We start from the raw sequence: 13,252 nt of genomic DNA on the forward strand, positions 1-13,252 counted from the left end.
ATTTGCAAAAACACTTTATAAGCAAGTCAGTAATAAAATCATTCAAATGTCTCAAAATATTGTCTTATAAAGAAAAATATACAAGTAATCTAATTTTGAAATTTGTTTTAAAAAATTTTTATAATCAAGCATTGATCTTTCCCCACTGCATTCCATAGGCAATGGTTGAGTGATCACAACAGTTGTAGAATGAGCAGCAATAAACTTTTTTTCAGATCTCAACATTAATAGGACTCGTTGCTTGCATTTTTTGTTGTTGTTGTTATTTTGGCTTGATAATTGAAACAGTTAATGATGTTGTGAACAGTAATGTTCATGCATCTTTTTTGATGACATGCAGTGCAGATTAAGCTACCAGATTGGGGAAGTACACCAAGTCCAAGTCATTGTACAGCCTTATAGACTAAGATGAGTTTTGAATTTTAATCTTAAGTGTAGTTGCAAGCCATTGGAAAGTAGGCAAGGGAATACCATGATAAGATTTGCATTTTTAAAAGATTACCTTGGATGTTGTGTGGAGAATGAATTAGCAGGTCAGGAATGGAAGGTAGTTAGCATGCTGCTGTAGTAATGGAAGGTTATTAAGGGATTTTTGAAGTATAGCCAGTAGAACTTCCTGATGGTTTGGATTGGATGTGTGGAATCAGGGTAAGGGAAGAGTCAAAGATGACTTGAGTTATCAGATTGAGCAGCTAGCTGACTGGTTATACCATTTACTGAGATAGGGAACACTGAGGAGAAGGCAGCTCTATCCATGTTACATTAGAGAGATGCCTGTTTGAGAGGAGGGGTCAAATAGGTAATTAGATAAGCTTGGAGCTCAGTGAAAAGGGCAGGGCCAGAGTAAAATTTATGATTACAATAAAGAACCTTGACTTAGACATTAGTGTTTGGCATTGAAACCCATGGGACTAGGTGGGAACAGGTTTGGCACAGGAGGAGCCACATTGCAATAGAAGAAAGTCGGAGTGGTGCCTTGGAAGCCAGAGAGAAAAGCATTTCAACAAGAGGAAGGGGTGATCAACTCTGTGAGTGCTACAGAGAAGTCAAGTAAGGTGATTTAAAAGTGATCAATTAGATTTGACAATATGGAAGTCATGGGTGACATTAATGAATACCATATTTCCTCATTTCTAAAACTTTTTCATATTTTAACACCTCTGAGATAGGGGTAAGTTTACAAAAGGTGGTCAGTCACCATTTAATTGGCATTGGGTTTTTTTCCCCTCAATGTTATGGAAATAATAGTTCATCTTATAACTTATGGTATCTTGGATTTGATGAAATGTGACTGCAGTAGAGTTCTTGAGATAGAAATCTGGGTGGAGTGGATTGACAAGAGACTGATGATACATGGTTATCCTGTGAAGATGATTTTGCCTTAGATATTTTGTTAACTATTTAAAGCATGGTTCGGGGGGGACGAATTGGGAGATTGGGATTGATATATATACACTACTATGTATAAAATAGATAACTAATGAACACCTACTATATAGCACAGGGAACTCTACTCAGTGATCTGTGGTGACTTAAATGGAAAGGAAATCTAAGAAAGAGTGGATATATGTGTACATATAACTGATTCACTTTGCTGTATAGCAGAAACTATCACAACATTGTAAAGCAGCTATACTCCAATAAAAATTAAATAAATAAATAAATAAATAAAAGCATGATGCCTCGAGCCAGAACCAAACTCCCAATCGAAGTAAAGATGTAACATCACGCAGTATGGGTTTTTTTAAAAACATCAAAGAACAGAACAGTAGGGCTTCCCTGGTGGCGCAGTGGTTGAGAGGCTGCCTGCCAATGCAGGGGACACGGGTTCGTGCCCCGGTCCGGGAAGATCCCACATGCCGCGGAGCGGCTGGGCCCGTGAGCCATGGCCGTTGAGCCTGCGCGTCCGGAGCCTGCGCTCCGCAACGGGAGAGGCCACAACAGTGAGAGGCCCACATACTGGAAAAAAAAAAAAAAAAAAAAAAAAAAAAAAAAAATTAAAAGAAAAAAGAAAGTTCATGAAAAGTAAATCAAGCATCGTTGAAAGCTTCATGTGAATGTCTTAGTAATAAAGATTTTTGCCAGAACCCAGTAGTTGTAGGTAGAGATACCAGAAAGAGTTCCTGCTGGTTCAGGATTCCAGGTGAGAGAACATTAGTTTAGAGGCAGAAACGAAGTGGAACTAAAGAAGAGAAACACATGTTATTAAACATGTGTTTCTCTTCTTTAGTTCCACTTCGTTTCTGCCTCTAAACTAATGTTCTCTCACCTGGAATCCTGAACCAGCAGGAACTTTTCTGGTATCTCTACCTACAACTCCTGGGTTCTGGCAAAAATTTTATTATAAGACATTCACATGAAGTTTCAACGATGCTTGATTTACTTTTCATGAACTTTCTTTTTTCTTTTTGATAGATATTCAACCTTGCCTAATTTTCCAGTCTGTTAAGTACCTGTTGAACTCAGTTCTTTATGCTGTGTTATGTTTCTTCTTGCCATCTTCCACAATCATCTGTTTTTGGGTTTCTTCCATTTTTTGCTCCTTTCTTGTACTTCTTGCTTTTTTATATTTCCAGACTCTAGCCATTCTGGGCACTAATTTTGTTTACTCAGTTTTATGTCAGCAAATTTCTTGCCCGTTAGAAATGTACAGGTATAAGTAAAGATGTAGATAATTACTATGCTTCATGAGAAGGGAATACAGGATTTTATATTTGGTTATGGAGGTGGTTTTTATATTAGGAAAACGGTGGGACATTTTATTTCCTTCTGAGTTGGGTGCTCAAGGTGTTTTATTTTGTATTGTGAATTCTGCACATATTAGAGTGGTGATAGAATCAAGATATTTCTAATTCTGTAACCTTAGTCAAATGACTCGATATTTTTGTTTTCATATCCCCATCTGAAAAAGTGGAGCTTCATATCTACATACTGTATTGCTACCAGTTTATCACAAGGAGAAAGTGAGACAAATGTATCAAATAACCCAGGGAATGAAGTTTATTATAAATGAAGAATATTCTGTTGGCTTATGCTGTCATGTTTGGTATCTTTCCCTCCCTTCCTCCTCTCTCCTGCTGTTTCCTCCCTACTTTATATACCTGTCTTGCTCATTTAGCTATGAACTCTTTAAGGACACAAATTTTATTTTACTCATCTCTGTGTCTCTATTGCTTACCATGGTGTGTGATACAGTAATCAAATATGTGAATGATTATATTTGTAAGTAAATACTTGAATGAATGAGAATAGAATGTGAAGAGCTGTGTGGGGGCCAAGAATGAAACCCTTGAGGGGATTAAGGTGGGAGGAAAAAAGCCTTTGAATGAAGGACACTGAAAATAAATGATTGGCAAGATAAAAAGAACTAGAAAAGCTCCGTGATCAACCATAACATCAACTGTTTTAAATGTAGCAGAGAGATCCAGTAAGATGATGACTAGAAAATGTCCATTGTATTTGCTTATTTATAGCCAGTTGTCATACAGACAACAGTTTCAGTAGAGTGGTTGTGGATGTTGGAATGAGGAGAGAAGGGGTTGTGTGGAAGTCAGATCATAATGGACTAAGGAGTGAACAGAAATTGAGAAAGTAGATGTGACACGTGGACTGTTTTGAAGGAATTTGGTTGAGAAGAAGAAGAGACATTAGAAGGCTGCTAAAGGAGAAATCTAGAGTCAAGGGAAAGTGCTTTCATTCTGTGTGTTGTGGGTTTTTTTATAATAATACTTATTGTTTATATTTCGTGGGCAACACTTTATAGGCCACAGTAAAGAAGCTTGAGAAGTTGAAAGTAGATTTAAAAAATGAGAGGATGACAGGCAGGAGGCAGACAAGAATGAAATAGCATGCTCAGGCAGAGAAATTATCTCTGAACGGGAAGAGGAACCCTCTTATACCAAAAGACTAGAGAAGAAAGGAAGAAAGAGTGGGTGCTCTACATAATATCGGAAGTTCCTTCCAGATCTGTAGTACCATGAGATCTTTTGTGTATGCAAAGGCACAAGTTGACCTTGGGCTTAACAAAATAAGTCTCAAGAAACTCCTGAAGTCTGCCAAATATGTTGGTTTGTATTTAAGTCAAATTTGTAACCAACCACCAGTGTTTAATGGGTTTTGTTTGTTTCTAAGAGGAAAAGAAGATAGATAGATAGATAGATAGATAATTTCATGGAGTTGCTTGCTGAATGAGTCCGAATACCCTCCTTAAGTGGTCCTTTTTTTAATGCTGCTTTTCCTTTTAGATGTACATCTTGGATTGCTCTAATACTTGAGAACTCAAAAGATGTGATTTGTAATGAATGTTACTAGTTATCCTATGAAAGGTTATCCTATCTCAGGTGTCAGTAGTATGTGATATTAGTTACACATGCAAACTTTACTGTTAGAGCACTTCTGACTTACCAGTTCTGACTCAATACTAAATCTTGCTTATGTTCTCCTTTTAGTTATTACAAGAACTGTGTACAGTGTTTAATGTAGATTTACCATGCCGGGTGAAGTCTTCCCAATTGGGAATTATCAGCAATAAACAGACGCATACCAGCGCCATAGTGAAGCCACAGTCTAGCTCCTGTTCCTATATCTGCCAGCACTGCCTCGTCCACCTTGGAGACATTGGTGAGCCATTGGTGTGAAGGAATTGATAATGCATTCATGCTTTTCTTTGGAGTAGTCACAGAAAGAAATTATTTTCCTTTAAAAATACACACACAACTTAAATTGTCATAAGAGGAAACTATAAAATGTATTTTAAGGAACCTAGATTTTCGGAATGCTTTGGGATTGGCAAAGGATCTTGAAGGAAGTAACTTTCATATTCAGACTTTATGCAGATGTAGGCAAATAATAAACCAGCAAAAATGTAACCAAAGCTAAATTTTTCAGAGTGGTACCATAATATTTTCTAAAGTCTATACTCCTTTGGAATTGTGGGGTTTATAAAAATTAGTCATTCTGAAGCTTAGATTGACTTTTTTTTCCTTCCTACCAGTGCATTAGAAGCTCATTTTTAATTGTTTCCTCTTTACAGTTAGATTTGTATTTCCATTTTATATATTTTATCTGGGAATGTTATATAACTTATTTATTCTTGTTCATTCCTTTAAGGTGACCTAAAAGGGTTGTAAAACAAATTAACTATAGGATTATGTTTTGGCTGTCCTCAAATAACAAGGAATGGAGAGCATTACTGCTTTAAGTTCAAAGATTTTAGATTTCTTGATGTCATAAATCATTGACTTCATGAGAGGTCACATGAAAGTAAGCACTAAAATTTCTATAGGGAGATTCAGTGAGTAGTATATTTAGATTGGTTTTGCTTTCAGTGTATTCTTTGCACACACATAAATAATGTTGCAATAGGTATGAGGTATTTTTCTTTTTCAAGAAGATTTATTTATTTATTTTTGGCTGCGTTAGGTCTTCGTTGCTGCACGCAGGCTTTCTCTAGTTGTGGCGAGCGGGGGCTACTCTGTTGTGGTGCACGGGCTTCTCATTGCAGTGGCTTCTCGTTGCAGAGCTCGGGCTCTAGGCGCGCGGGCTTTACAGTGTGAGTTGTGGCACACTGTCTCAGTAGTTGTGGCTCGCAGGCTCTAGAGCACAGGCTTAGTAGTTGTGGTGCACAGGCTTAGTTGCTCCGCGGCATGTGGGATCTTCCTAGACCAGGGGTCTAACCCGTGTCCCCTGCATTGGCAGGTGGACTCTTAACCACTGTGCCACCAGGGAAGTCTGGTATGAAGTATTTTTCAAAGTCACTTTATAAGATATTGAAGAAATACATAAATTTCAGATCATATTGTATAGTGTTTTTTGTTTTGTTTTGTTTTTAAGTGCCATATAACTCACCCCTTCTTGTGGGCCGGCTCCAGGTCACCAGCATAGTCCATAGTGGGAGCTGGTGATGCATGACACTAGAGGACCTGAAAAAGGGGGCTAGGTAAGCTTTAAAATTGGTTACATGCTGAATGTCCCAAATAGGGAAGGCCGGATAGACACTTCACACATAATCCTATAGTTAATTTGTTTTAAAATATTTTTTCTTTAATCATCTTAATTTAATTTTAATGTGTTTATTAATTTTAAATTGTTAAACTGTAGCTGTTTTGGAAATATTACCCTCATGCTTGTTTTTTCTGTTTGTTTGTTTGTTTGTTTTTAAACTAAACTTTCTTTTTCCTCCTCTCAGCTCGATACAGAAACCAGACCAGCCAGGCAGAGTCCTACTATAGGCATGCGGCTCAGCTTGTCCCCTCTAATGGTGAGTGGGCCATGTCAACTTGTGGTGGATTATGACACTTTACTCTAGATATAGAAAAATGGTAAATAGTTCAAGGCTTATCTTTCAAGTGTTAAGAAACCAAAAAAAATGTTGAGTTTTGGTATTGATTATTATATTTTTCCTTTTAACTGTACATTCTCTGTAATTGGAAATAAATTTTTTAAACTAGTATTATGATTGTCAGCAAAGCAATATAAATAGAATATCTCCTAATGTGATCTAAAATTGTTTCAACAACTCTGGCTTCCTTAATTACTTATAGAATAATTTTCTTTTTTTTAAAAAATATGTGCCTGATTTTTGGGTTTTTTTTTGCGGTACGCGGGCCTCTTACTGTTGTGGCCTCTCCCGTTGCGGAGCACAGGCTCCGGACGCGCAGGCTCAGCGGCCATGGCTCACGGGCCCAGCCGCTCCGCGGCATGTGGGATCCTCCTGGACCGGGGCACGAGCCCGCGTCCCCTGCATCGGCAGGCGGACTCTCAACCACTGAGCCACCAGGGAAGCCCCCTAATTTTCTTTTTAATACCATCATTTCCCTTCTAGAAAAATTCTCTCTTATTACTAAAAGATAATGCTTTTGTCCTTTGATGGCTCCCAAGATAGGCATTAGCAGTGATTCTTGAATTAAATTACTGTAGATGTTTGGTGATCTACATTCTTGTTAAGCCACATTGAAAGTCCTTTAAATTCTAAAGGAGCCGCTTGAAGGCAGGGATGGCAGTTGGACAAATTATTTCATGTTGTCTGTGGCTGCTTTCCCACTACAATGGCAGAGTTGAGTAGTTGTGATAGAGACTCTTAGATCCACAAAGCCAAAAATATTTATTGTCTAGCCCTTTCTGAAGTCTTATTTGAACTTACTGTGCTCTTCATCCTAATTACGTGACTTTTCAACCTAAATACAATATGTACCATAGCTGAAGTGTGCTGTTTTACATTATGCCATTTTTAATGAGGTAGTCATGAGATTTACTTCATAAAATACTCCCCATTGTTAATATAAAGATTTTAAAACTGACCCTCTATGTTCTGATAGCAAGACTTCATGCATTTTGGGTTGCTTTAGAATCTTAACTTTCTCCTCTAGGTCAGCCTTACAATCAGTTGGCTATCTTAGCTTCTTCCAAAGGAGACCATCTGACCACAATTTTCTACTACTGCAGAAGCATTGCTGTGAAGTTCCCTTTCCCAGCTGCCTCTACTAATCTACAAAAAGCACTTTCTAAAGCACTGGAAAGGTAGGGTTGACTTTTCCAAGAGGACTTTGTAACCTGGTAGCCTTCACCCCTCAAATTTGGGCATGTAAGAAATAATGGCCAGTTACCTATGCTTCTCTTCTCTTAGGTTTGCCTAATTTCTAAACATATACATTACAATAGTTTTGCATGTAGTCATCACTGAATTTCAACCAGTCAGCCTCTGATTTGTTCCCAGTGGAGGAGTACAGGCTGCTGAGTACTGACTCATCTGAGTGTGTTGCAGTTGAAAAGTCAGTCAGTTGCCGAATTCTCTCCTTGAGTCATAGGTGCTCAAGTAATGTGTTTTTGCAAATCGAAGTCTCCTGTAAGAGGTTTTCGCCATTTTGTTGCTTAAGATTCATGGAAGTTTTTCTTTCGTTTCAGCCGGGATGAGGTGAAAACCAAATGGGGTGTTTCTGACTTCATCAAGGCCTTTATTAAGTTCCATGGTCATGTGTACCTGAGTAAGAGCTTGGAAAAGTTGAGCCCTCTTCGAGAGAAATTGGAAGAACAGTTTAAGGTTAGATTTTTTTAAATAGAGAATTTTTTGTCTTGTCTAAATGAGGAAGCGTAAGATTTGGAGGAGGCTTACTCCCACTTTTTATGTCATTACTTAATTGCAAACTGTTGATAAAAACTAAATTTAAAGCATGTGAAATTCTTGCATACAGCATTCCTTCAGTTTAAACTGAGGTGCTGTCTATATAAAGAAATACAGCAGCAGTGTTTTCACTAAGTAGCTGAAAATATCATTTGGCAGAAAATATCATAGTGGGAAAAAACAGTTTTTCCTCCTTCCTTCTCAGACCAAGCACCTTTCTTTTCTCAGTTTTGGAAGTCCTACATTTGATGGTTTCTGTATTTAGATATGATTCTGTTACCTTCTTCATAGATAGTAATCCCATTCTGCAAACCGAGCGCATTGTTCTCATTGTGCTTTGATCTGTCAGAGTTTGTGGTTGATTGCAGGAATGTAATGAGAGTTTCATTCAACAGGAATATGTTGTACTAATTTGTATAAGGAGATAAAATTAAGTAACCTTTGTTCTATTTATATATATGAAAATAATTTTTTACCAGTATATTAAATTGGCAGTTTAAATGTAGTATAATTTATATAATGTTGGAGGAGTCAAAATTAAGTATTAATTTTATTTTTAGTTCATTTATTCAACAAATATTTGACTAGTATGTATCAGTCACTGTTTTAGTCACTAGAATCAACAGTAAACAAGACAGTCTCAAAGAACATTTTATATTTCTTGGTTACTTCTGAGTATCTATACACTTGGGGAATTGTCTGTAACTACTTTACAGTTTTATAAGTATTACAAAAGTTTCACATTCCAGAGATTGTTGAACTTAGACAGTTGAGATAATAAATTAGCCAAATATAGTCAGTGTGAAATAGTTTTTACAGATAGTCATTTTTAGTTGATACTTTTTATGTGTAAGAGATCATACTAAATAACTATAATAGACATAGTTTGTTTTAAAATAAGCTTCTAGAGTCCCCTTCTGTTCTTCGCTTCTCTTAGTGACCTATTTAAATTTAGCCCATGATTTATAGAGTTGGGTACATGAAAGAAACAACCAACTTTTTAAAGCCCTAGGCTGTTCAGCCTAGAAAGAACAAACAAGGCTAAATAGTTTCATTATAAGTTTTCAGTTCTATGAAGGATTATTTTAAAATAACTCACCTTTGTCTTCCTGAGGTCAGAAATAAAATCTTAAAATTTAAATAAAGACTGTAGGGGGTTACTGAGGGGGGTCTCTCTTTTGAGAGATTAAGAGTCGGATTGACAGCCATCTTTCTTGGATGGTTTAGATGCAGTCTGATTAACTAGCAGGGAGTTGGACCAGATGACGTTTTGATCTTGCTTCCAGCTCTGGTTCTGTGAAAGATACACTCCCTAAATGGGGAGGAAGGGGGGACCTACCTTAGTGAGATCTTCTCTATGTAAGTTATTCTTGTATAGAATCTAGTCAATTTTGTATTTGGTTCAACCTCAAATACTAATACTCTCTTCAGATATATTTCTGAATGTGAAGTTCTGGTGGGTGTATGTGGGCAGTTGCTAAAATACACTTTGAAATATCATTCCAACACTCTGAAGTTAAACATAGTATGAGGCAGATCTATTTTAAACCTCACCCAGTACTGAAATGTCAGAAGAAAGTTGTTGGAGTGAAATTTTAGTATAGTTGAGTAAGTATTTCTAAAGCCTCTATAGATAATTAGTATTATCCACATGTCAACATCAGTGTATCTGTCTAACTAGCAAGTCTTTAGCTACTAAGCAGAAACGTGTACCAACTTGAGGTTCGTTGAAGGACTTAAGGCCTGGGATTTAGGAATTGAGATACAAGGCTTTTTCTATCTGTTAAATGTGTGCTGTTTCTTAATGGTATTTAGTTCAGTATATTCCTCAACTGCTGTTGAAAGTGTCTTTGAGGAGCAATAAGTCAGTTCCGGTTTGATTTTGTTCCCAGGGAACTCCTCTTGTTTACTAAAATACAATCCAAATGTTACGAAATTACAACTGAATAATTACATATTTACTTCTAAAGGTCTGGGTTATTCCTTCACTAAGTGTTTGAGTACCTACTGTCTACTGTGTACTTTTCTGAAGCTCTTAGAGATATACAGGGGAGAACAAGACAAAGTCTGTGTGTTCATGAACTTACATTATCATTTGCTAGTACTAGGCTGCACTCATATGCTTTAATGTTTCTGTGCATACACAGAAGAAAAATTTTTTTAAAGGGCTAGGATTTGTTCGGTAGGACATCACCTTCTAAAATAAATGCCAGTGGATTTATAGATACAAGGGATACATTGCTATAAACTATACTTACAGGAAAAAATGCTTTTTGAAAAATACAAATTAATATTCTCATGCTAATATTATGCATTTCTGTAAACGATCAGCTTGATCTATAAGGTTGGATGTAGAGATTGAAGGAGAAGTTTTGTGGGAGAACTCTGGAGAAGAGATAGCATTTCAGGACATTCGGAGTAGAGGAGAGGAAAGAAAAATGGTCGATATCTTTAGAAAAGGAGTGAGCATTCTTGATGTATATACTGGAAAGACAGATGACAAGGAAACAGAGAGATGATAGAACAGAGTTAAAGAAAAGTAGAATTGTATTGTTTTCCAATGATAACGTGAAAGGTCTTATTAATAGAATTATAGAACTTATTCTGGATATTTCAGATTCTTTATGTAAAAAAAAAAAAATCTCAGAATAGGCTAAACAAAGGCAGCTGTAAATTTCTGAGATGGTAGGATCTCTTGTCACTGCTGGTAGAACTGTAAGTAGTTTTCTATTTCCCACCATAAGGCTAGTGACAGTGAATTGCCCACTTTCTCCAAAAATTTTCCCTGGGGAGGGAGAATACTTGGCTATGCTAAAGTGTAGGGCAAAGCCAGGTATTATCTCTAATAGCTATCAACTTTGTTAGGAACTTGTGTTTGAAAAATATTTTATATGGGAGTAATCTAAATTTCTGTAGATATTAAGGTAGGAGGGTGATGAAGTTAAGGCTAACTGAGAGCATGTAGGTGAATTTTTCCGTATAGTGCTTATTAGCAGGTCACTGTGAACACCTAGTTATTAAGTAAAAGAAATTTGATTATGAAGACCATGCTTCTCTAATAGGGGGAAAATGTAAGTGTAATAATTCGTTGAAGCACCTATAACACTTGTTAATGATTGCTTTAGTTTACCATTTACCCTGTGTTCCAGATATGTTCTTGCTGTCTCTCTCATTTATAAATAAGTTCTTTTGGGACTTCCCTGGTGGTCCAGTGGTTAAGAATCCGCCTTCCAATGCAGCGGACGTGGGTTCAACCCCTGGTTGGGAAACTGAGATCCCACAATGCCTCAGGGCAGCTAAGCGCACGTGCTGCAACTAGTGAGTCTGTACATTGTGGAGCCTGCGCACCACAACTAGAAAGAAGCCTGCACACCGCGACAAAAGATCCCGCATGCTGCAACTAAGACCTGACAGGGCCAAAAATTAAATAAATAAAAAAATATTAAAAATAAATAAGTTAAAAAATAAATAAATAAATAAATAAATAAGTTTCTTTAAATGTGTCAAGCCTTTGAAAGAGTAAATCTTATGACAAATTCTTTAAGTCACCTATTATGTGCCAAGAGTTCAAAACATATTTTTTGAGTCTTTTTATTTGAAATTTTGATTTTCACTCTGTGCACCTACTTTCTAGTCATTGGTCCCAGTTTAATATTTTAGTATGTTTGCATCTCTTATAAAACAGCTTCTAATGGATTAAGATGTATAAATTTATTGATAGTCCCCTAGAATGTTTGTCTCAGATCATATTAAAAAAATATACAGGGACTTGCCTGGTGATGCAGTGGTTAAGAGTCCACCTGCCAATGCAGGGGACACAGGTTCGAGCCCTGGTCTGGGAAGATCCCACATGCTGCGGAGCAACTAAGCCCATGCACCACAACTACTGAGCCCATGTGACACAACTACTGAAGCCCTCACGCCTAGAGCCCGTGCTCCGCAACAAGAGAAGCCACCACAATGGGAAGCCCATGCACTACCATGAAGAGTAGCCCTCACTGCAACTAGAGAAAGCCCATGCGCAGCAATGAAGACCCAATACAGCCATAAATAAATAAGTAAATGTGTTTTTAAAATTATAAAATGTATAGTTTCTCATGGAAAAAAGTATTGTTTAAAAAAAAAACAGCTCAAACAGCTCTGTGGTGTCTGGGTTTAATCCTTTCAAGGCAAAAAGTCAACATGAGAAACATCAGACCATGTCAGACTCAATTAAAATACTCATCTATAAATGTTACCTTTGTGGCTTTAAATGCAGACTGCCAGTTTAATTCTTGTGTCAAAGATGGCTTCTGTTCTTGATAATATATTCAGTATTCCTGTCTTCTTTTACAGAGGCTGCTATTCCAAAAAGCTTTCAACTCTCAGCAGTTAGTTCACGTCACTGTCATTAACCTGTTTCAACTTCATCACCTTCGTGACTTTAGCAATGAAACGGAACAGCATAGTTATAGCCAAGATGAGCAGCTGTGTTGGACACAGTTGCTGGCCCTCTTTAGTGAGTATTAAAGCATTTAACTTTCTGTGCCATCTTCTTTGGAAAGCATGATCTTAGGCATTTTCATTATTATAACAAAGCATTAGTAACATTAAAAAGTGTCCTACATTTCTTAGTATCGAATCAGGAGGCCTAAACCCTAAGTTCTGTCCTTTTATCTCCTGACACCCCCTCATCAACTGTATCTATAACATTTTTAACATAGGAAAGAAAATGCCTTTTTAGAAAGAAGCTGTAAGATATTTTAAGTATTAAGTAGGGTACAGCAGGAGGCTCATAATAATATTTTAATTCGGACTGGTACACAATTTCAAATATCTTATGCTCTCTGAACACATTTTTTCTTTCAGTGTCTTTTCTTGGCATCCTGTGCAAGTGTCCTCTCCAGAACAAGTCTCAGGAGGAATCCTACAATGCCTATCCCCTACCTGCAGTCAAGGTCTCCATGGACTGGCTGAGACTCAGACCCAGGGTCTTTCAGGAGGCAGTGGTGGATGAAAGACAGTAGTAAGTGTCTCAGAGTTTCATGTTAGCTTGTGTGCTTTGTTTGTTTGATATTCAGATATGTAGAAACTGCCTTCTAAAACAGTATTGGAATAATGGAAGACTTTGTATTTTCCACCTACTCTCTAGAA

The 13,252-nt window shown here is 37.1% G+C and overlaps 1 protein-coding gene across 5 annotated transcripts in view; it reads left to right on the top strand.

The window, feature by feature from the left end:
* Positions 1 to 13,252, top strand: part of SMG7 (SMG7 nonsense mediated mRNA decay factor) — a 68,048-nt gene that overhangs the window by 36,561 nt on the left and 18,235 nt on the right. For all 5 annotated transcript variants that reach the window (XM_065887470.1, XM_065887445.1, XM_065887462.1 and 2 more), the window contains exons 5-10: positions 4,449 to 4,620; positions 6,188 to 6,259; positions 7,368 to 7,518; positions 7,903 to 8,038; positions 12,455 to 12,617; positions 12,968 to 13,124. In XM_065887470.1, the coding sequence (XP_065743542.1) occupies positions 4,449 to 4,620; positions 6,188 to 6,259; positions 7,368 to 7,518; positions 7,903 to 8,038; positions 12,455 to 12,617; positions 12,968 to 13,124 (851 nt within the window). The remainder of the gene's footprint in view (positions 1 to 4,448; positions 4,621 to 6,187; positions 6,260 to 7,367; positions 7,519 to 7,902; positions 8,039 to 12,454; positions 12,618 to 12,967; positions 13,125 to 13,252) is intronic.

The sequence above is a fragment of the Phocoena phocoena genome, chromosome 1 (genome assembly GCF_963924675.1).
Source record: "Phocoena phocoena chromosome 1, mPhoPho1.1, whole genome shotgun sequence".
Classification (NCBI taxonomy): domain Eukaryota; kingdom Metazoa; phylum Chordata; class Mammalia; order Artiodactyla; family Phocoenidae; genus Phocoena; species Phocoena phocoena.